This window comes from Maniola jurtina, chromosome 5 (genome assembly GCF_905333055.1).
Source record: "Maniola jurtina chromosome 5, ilManJurt1.1, whole genome shotgun sequence".
Classification (NCBI taxonomy): domain Eukaryota; kingdom Metazoa; phylum Arthropoda; class Insecta; order Lepidoptera; family Nymphalidae; genus Maniola; species Maniola jurtina.
Window position 1 is genome coordinate 10764605 of NC_060033.1, and position 7655 is coordinate 10772259.

At 38.7% G+C, this 7655-nt stretch overlaps 1 protein-coding gene across 3 annotated transcripts; it reads left to right on the forward strand.

The window, feature by feature from the left end:
• The first annotated feature begins 812 nt into the window (after nt 1-812).
• Nucleotides 813-5847, forward strand: LOC123865251 (trypsin-like). 3 transcript variants are annotated; one of them, XM_045906198.1, is made up of 7 exons: nt 813-978; nt 1845-2118; nt 2695-2876; nt 3413-3510; nt 4083-4250; nt 4820-4938; nt 5592-5847. In XM_045906198.1, the coding sequence occupies exons 1-7, from the start codon at nt 888-890 to the stop codon at nt 5755-5757; spliced, it is 1098 nt and encodes a 365-aa protein (XP_045762154.1). In that variant the 5' UTR covers nt 813-887; the 3' UTR covers nt 5758-5847. The 3 variants fall into 3 exon arrangements, with proteins under 3 accessions (XP_045762154.1, XP_045762155.1, XP_045762156.1); XM_045906199.1 differs by having other exon boundaries at nt 1866-2118; XM_045906200.1 differs by having other exon boundaries at nt 1932-2118.
• The last annotated feature ends 1808 nt before the right edge of the window (nt 5848-7655 follow it).

The window sequence follows — 7655 nt, forward strand, 5'->3', positions numbered from 1 at the left end:
TTTAAATTATATAGACTAGCGCTTGGCTGCAATCAGACCTGCTAGCAAGTGATGATGCAGCCTAAGATGGAGCGCGCTTGCCTAGAAGTTGCCTATTCACTCTTGACTTGAAGGTACCCATATTATAGGTGGAAGGGAAAACTGACGCCGGAAGGGCGTTCCATATCCTAGCTGTTCGAATTAGTAAAGAGGAAGCAAATCGTTTCATACGTGTTCGGGGAATTTCGACTACGTACGGATGCAGACCTTGACGATGCTTGGTAGTACGATAGTAGAAAGGTTTACTTACTTAACTAGGTACCTCATCATCAAAACTACCACACCCGGCAAAAATTTTAGCAAAAAGCGCAGTATTGATTTTTACGTCTCTTTGGATAGCGGGCCGAAAGAAGCCTGAGGGGTTTTCTACAGCGCGGGAGCACGCGATTTGGTCAATCGCCTCTTGTTTGCTCGGCATTATACCTACTTATCTTACATATTCAGGTAGGTACTAAGTATCAAATCAATCAAATAGATATACCTACATAAAATTGCCATTTTAAATACCTGATTCACAACTCTAGTTAGGGACCGTAATTTTTTGACGCACACACTTGAAGGTGTATCACAAATCAATCTTCAAGTCTTCAATGTGCCAATATCTTTGTACCTAGTCGGTATCGCTACGCGTATAGGTCTATATCACACACACACACAAGCGTACGAATTTGTCTTCAATTTTTAGAATACAATATAAACTTTGCCTATCTTTGATTTTATTGTATCTTTGGTAGGTAAGTAGGTAATTGAATCAAAAACTAATCTTGATTTGAACATGAAACTATATTTTGTTCCATAAACATAAACGGAAATAACGCTAGAAACTAGTCATAAAGAAACTAGTAGCTATGGGCGTGGTTAGAACAGCAGTATTATTTTGCTTATATTTAAATTTTGGTTATTCCACTGGAGATAAAGAGCAAAATAACCCAGCAGTAGGTAAGACCCAAGTAGAAGAGATAAAATTAAATTAAGTCATCAAAATTATTGAATTAACTACCAATTCACTTGTACATAAATAACCCATACCTAAACCTTTTCTACAACCTTGGCGAAATGGCGTGCTCTGATTCTTTACTTACCGAGTGGATTAAGTTATTTATGGATTCGACCCGACCGAATCGTTTTGGACTTTATTTTCTAAGTTAGAGGTATGCTGTATGCCCGTCTAGATGATGCCCTCGAATTTAACTCTATGATATTCCGGGATAGACGTAGTCTATATGGAAGGCCAGAGTATAAGCTACCTCCATTCTTAATGTCGGCCAAATTGGTACAGTCATTGTGGTGTGAAATAGTGACAAACTTCCAAATTTTCACATTTATAACATTACTAGATGGCGGTAGTAGTATCCTGAATCGCGATTGATTTGAGTCTTTTGAGTATATTAATTTTAAATGTTCATACATTTTTGATGAAATTTTTTAGCAAAATTACTGTTTCATTATTAGGATTGGCAAAGTCATATTCTTTACTAGCTGATGCCCGCGACTTCGTTCGCGTGAATGTAGTTTTTTAAAATTCCCGTGGGAACTCTTTGATTTTCCGGGATAAAAAGTAGCTTATGTGCTAATCCAGAGTATAATCTATCTTCATTCTAAATTTCAGCCCAATCCGTCCAGTAGTTTTTGCGTGAAGGAGTAACAAACATACACACACACACACACACACACACACACACTCACACACACACACATACAAACTTTTGCCTTTATAATATTAGTGTGATACCTGTGCCACCGAGTAATAAAACGTACCTAGGTAAAAATGCCTAATTTTTGCTTCTTCTTATTTTGAAATCCAGTAAAATTTAAAATGAACGTAGACTACAATAAGCCTGAACCAGCTCTAGTCGCGAGCGGGAGACGCCGACACCACGATGAGAAGAAAGCTTTCAGAATCCGGAACGAATACCTTCTGAACCTCAACAAGGAGAACTTGAGGATTCGTGGTGGAAATACCACCGATACTAAGAACTTCCCCTACATAGCTGCAATCATTATTAACGGAAGGCTATGGTGTGCGGGCACTATTGTTGATGTGAACTGGGTGCTAACAGCTGCGCATTGCTTGAATTAGTAAGTAGCTAGGTACCATCTATGTGCCTATGCTTCAGAATTTTATGTACCTGTAACAGGAACCTACAAAAGACAAATTAAAGAGAGATAATATCCCTGCTAGTAGCAGGTACAGGACAATACAGTAACGGGTGAGGTTTGAATCTTCATGTGACGTGTCACCTTAACCTTTGAGCGATTGAGATTTCTTTGTACCTTAACTAATAGGTACTACCTAGGCCACTGCCACAAAAAAAAAATTATACCTATAGATAGCTCTTCTGAATGTGGTACAAACCTAACATAGACCTACCAAGTGCAGACAATAGAGGTAAGTAAATCGAATAAATCAGTACTTATACACGGTTGAGAGTACAGTCACAGATCACGGCAGAGGGAACTTGTAACCAAACGTCTAGGCTTCGCCGTCACTGATCTGCGTCAAATGTTACCTACATTTGACGCTAGATGATGCGCTTATTATTCTTTGATTTCATGTCACCCCTAGCTTAATATTTGATATATCGTCGATTCAGGATCAAACCGAGAGTGCCTCACTCTAGTTCTTCAACAATTTTGTGTCTTTCAATCCTACAGCGTTCTCCACGTCGCACCAATGAAAACATTAGGAAAATATGTCAAAGTAAGAGTGGGCAGCGCGCAACCACACGAGGGTGGTCAGCTCGTGGACGTCACAGGAGCTGTAAGACATCCCAAATTCGAAGAGGAACCAGTGCCACACGCAGACATTGCGCTGTTGAAGCTTGCTGAGAATCTGGGTAAAAAAATCAGCTCTATGTTGAAACCGACTCCCTTGGGCAGTGTTCGAATTAGATTTTTAACTCAGGTTATCATCATCGCATCTACCGTTGTCCGATAAACATTCACTGCTGAACATCGGTCTCGTGTATGGACTTGTGCCGCCTGAATCCAGCGGCTCTCTGTGACTCGTTTGATGTCGTCTGTCAACCTAGTCCATAGGGTTATGGGATCAACAAATTCTTGAAAAGCTGGCAATTCATTGGCGATTCTTCTGATGCTTCACATTCATGGGTGGTTTCAAATTAGGTAACACGTGCATAAAAAAATACAGTCGAAACGAAAAAGCGTGTAACGAAATAGTGAGAGTAGGTAATGGGTAGATAGGTACCGTCGTTTGTACCTACTCCGCAAAACTGAACTTTTGATAAGCTAAGTTCTACTGTATTGGACGATAAAAGATGAATTTTCTACTCTACCTTGTGGTTAAATATGTACCGACTTAGGTAGGTAGGTACTTTCTGTATATAACAGATTCTGTTAATTCTTCTTACAGAATTCACGATGCATATAAATTTAATCAAGATCTACACTGGAATGAAGGAACCTTACGCACAAAGTTTCGTTGCAGTTACTGGTTGGGGAGCTACGCGCGTAATTATTTATTTATGACTCCGTAAGACGCCTAAAATGAAGACTTAAAGGTTGATTTGTCCAAGTTTTCTGAATGTAATAGTACCTACCTACTAACTTTCAGGCACTTATGACTCGTGTACCTAGGTACCTAACTTCAAATAGGAGAAAAAACCATGCCTTATTGCCCTGCTGTTTAGGACTTATCCTCCGAGCCGAAACATATCTCATCATCACCGGCTCACTACTGTGCACTGGTCTCCCTAGAAATGAGAAGGGGTTAGGCCATAGTCTACCCCGCGAGCCAAGTACGGATTGGCAGACTTCACATACTTTATGAGAACATTATGAAAAACTCTCAGGCATGCATGTTTCCTCATGATGTTTTTAAGTGATGTTTAATTGCTTAAAACGCACTTGGCTCCGAAAAGTTAGAGTTAACTCCAAAAACATATCTAAAACCTTATTACTATTATGGATTATGTAGATCCTATGCACTAACCAAGACTCAAAAGAAAAACACATTAGTAAAATCTGACCTACCTTTGAGATTAGTAAAAAATCTTTGGGCCCATCAAATATGACGTTTTCAGGGTTCGGTCACAGCTTTTAGGGATCATACACCAGATCTGATGACAGCGCGTCTAAAAGTGCGAACGCGTGGATACTGCAGTGACGCCTACCAGCTCGTCAGCGGCTTCCAATTCACGCCTGACTTCTTCTGCGCCTCCTTGAGGAACGGCACTAGAGATGCATGCTTGGTAAGTGACCTGTTTTAGGTTTAAAGTCTACTTTTTCTTAAAGTGAGATCAATACAGCGTAGGTACCTACCTATTTTGCCCAGACACAGATTTAATAAGTATGTCAGACACATGATAAAGTCGAAATCGAAACACAACTCTGAAATCTGAGCAAAGTAAAAATTCGTTCTATAGTAGTAAACAGTAGGTATGTAGGTACCTACTTTTACAAAACTCATAGCAAAGCAAATGCTTTTCGGGGCATATAACCTGGAGGGAGTCTGGTGATTTCCCTTTTGTCCTGCACAACAATAAAATTGTTTAACCCCGAGTGGTCGAATATAAATATTTGTAGCAACTTACAAAAGGTATAAGTATAAAGTTTAATTGATAATTAATATTTTCCCTGAATAATTCGCTGACCATGTTCATAATGGTCGTTAACGGGCCGGCAATAGTTAGACGAAACCGAGAATACTACTTCCAAAAAAGGAAACTATCTAAACGTAGCTCGCTGAAGTTAGTACTTATATTCTTTTCCAAGTATTTTCTTTACCTTTTTGTACTTATCTAAAATTTATTTTGTTTAGTTCGACGCGGGCGCCCCGGCTGTACAACAAAACCGTCTGATGGGAGTGATGAGCTTTGGACCGGAACGCTGTGGACATGAATTTCAGCCGGCTGTATTTATCAAGGCGTTTTACTTTAGGTAGCTACAATAGTTTTATTACTTGGCGGCTGTCACATCATTCTGAAGACTGGACGCACACTGGCTACTGTCGCATAAGCGCGTGGAATAGATGCTCTACCAGAAAAAAACACTTGCCTGCAGCGTCCGTGATCCCAGTAGTGAAATAGTGAATTCCAGTAAAAAGTGTAATCTAAATATGTACCTTCATGGCAAGAGTGAATAGGCACCTAGGCAAGCGCACTCCGACCTAGTTAAAAGAGCTCACCATTGCTTTTTATTAGGCAGGACTGTCAACAAGCGCAAGCCTATCTTGCGATTTAAAAAAACTTAGGTAAGCTCGAAATGCTCAAATTCTTCTATTTAGACGCACCGAGTATTTCGATGTAAGCCTGAGCTTTTTTTATTCCGGTGGTAAGTGATGATGCAGTCTAAGCGGACTGAAAGGGATATGGCAGAATCATTAAACCAATACCACTTATCGGTTTCTACGCGACATCGTACGGAAACGATGAGCAAATCTTCAAGTAAGGCTACGAGTAAACCATGAACTGCTTAAAAATACAAAATATGCCTCAAGTGGAATGAAAAATAATTAGAGCCCAAACCATAGGTACCATCAACCCTCCTTATCATACCAGTAATTTAATATTTTTTTCTAATACGCGTTTCAGGGACTTCGTAAAGCACACGATCTCGTCATACAAAACAACAGGAGAGTTGATCGAAGCGATGAAGGACATAGACCCGGTGGTGCGGCCGCCGGTACACGTCGCCGACGACACGGAAGATGTTGCGAACCCGGACGAAGTCACGGAGCCGGACAGTAGACACGATTGAGCATTCATTGAGGCTTAGGATGTGCATGAAGCCGGAGCCGCACCAGCGCCGTACTGCTGCTGCTATTTTATTACATTACAAAAAATTAAAAAAAAAAAAGACTTACTAATAACCACAAACACTAAAAAGTAAAAATAATTTAATTTATTACCAAATATATTATGTATTGTATATAAGTACAAGAGTTCATATAGTTTTATAGAAACATTAGTCTATTTCTTTGTGTTTTCGTTGCGTTAATACGCACTAAGAAAAAGAAACCCCCTATAGCTACCTATAAGTATATAGATTATACAGTCCCCTCAAGTGTTACAAATCTTACATGAATGACGCATTGATTTTATTATCATCCTGATGCCGCGCTGCGCCAATATAATATCAATAATATCAAGTCACCCAACCGTGTAGAAGTTAATAGGGCATTCAATTGAAACAACAAAATGTATTTATTATTGTTTATTTTAATACATAACTACAGAGAATCATCACTGCGGGAGCCGGGCGGCCCCGCGCGCCTGCACGGGCTCTTGTTTTTGGTACCTACACTTAAACTCAATTAAACGACACAAAATAATTAAACGTTGTATACCTATCACAAGCTAATGTTCGTGGACATCGGGCCGACTTGAAACTAAAACGGAATTTATATAACGAAATTAGTTTCTCATGCATGCTTTACAATGCATGCATTACACATGCATAACGAAGTTAGACGTTTACACGTGCAATTGACACACGTGATACTAATTTCGTTCGTAATGTAAATTCCGCTTAAGAGACATTGCCCACGGTGACTTTTTGTAGCGATACAGCCGCGCGCTTCTTGAACGCGTTTCTGAATCGCGACAATAGCGATACAGAACCGTGGCCAAAGTGACGCGGGCCAGCGACGCATCGCTGCTGTATCACGAGCTTTTTACGGCTTCATCGCTGCAAAAAGTCGCGGTGGGCGATCTCCCTAACAATTAGAAACGTATTGCAAAAATTACTTTAAACTTAATTAAAATTATTATTATTTAATGGGCTCACTTAGGAACTTAATATGGATAATTTGCCCACTTATTTGGCAGGCATGATTCACTCTTGCCAAAACACTACTTAAATCAGTAAATTAAACAAATAGTTTAAGGTTACTATTATATTGTATCATGTGGCCAAGGTACGTTTTACAGCATAACAACTGTCTGGGAACTAGTTAAACATTAGGTATATTATGAAATCGAAACTAATTTAAATTATTAAGTCTACAAGTGAAAGTTTAACAAAAGCTTTATAAATCATTAACAAAAAAAGATCTTTCTTAGCACTGCATTCAAAGTTGATTAATACCTAGTCGTTAACACTGTATCTACCGAAGATACGTTAAAACCTGCAATGATTCATGATTATACAAAACTATAAACTTACACATCAAACTGTAGACCTTTCAGTTTATCGTAATAAATCGAGATAACCTAAAATTAAAAATTAACCAAGAGCTAATCACGAAAGCACTTACATAAATAAACAAAATAAAACACGCGATGTCCACTAACGGTTTTAAAACTAATTTGTGTCATTAATTTTATTCCGAACAAGCGACCCATTGCAAAATTATTGAGTACACATGAAAAATAACGAGTTTTTACGCTTAAGTTATTTTATAAAGCAATATAAATAAACACCAATACAACTCATGTGTATTCATAAATTTCAAGGATATCTTTTTGAGACCCATGAGGCCGAATCACTGATAAATATATATTTAAAAAAACGATCAGCCGAAATTAAATTACAATCAAAAACAAGGGCCGAACAAAGACTGTATCATTAACTTACAATCAAATTCTATAATACACTGTTCTCCTTCTTAATATTCAAGTGGATTACCAAGACATTGGCAATGCTTATGGTTTTAT

What these genes read in the sequence shown, in the direction of transcription:
- LOC123865251 (XM_045906198.1), top strand. Translation starts at nt 888, where the DNA reads ATGGGCGTGGTTAGAACAGCAGTATTATTTTGCTTATATTTAAATTTT. An exon ending in GCTGCGCATTGCTTGAATTA is followed by an intron (nt 2,119 to 2,694) that starts GTAAGTAGCTAG and finishes TCAATCCTACAG; the next exon opens with CGTTCTCCACGTCGCACCAA. An exon ending in GAAGCTTGCTGAGAATCTGG is followed by an intron (nt 2,877 to 3,412) that starts GTAAAAAAATCA and finishes TTCTTCTTACAG; the next exon opens with AATTCACGATGCATATAAAT.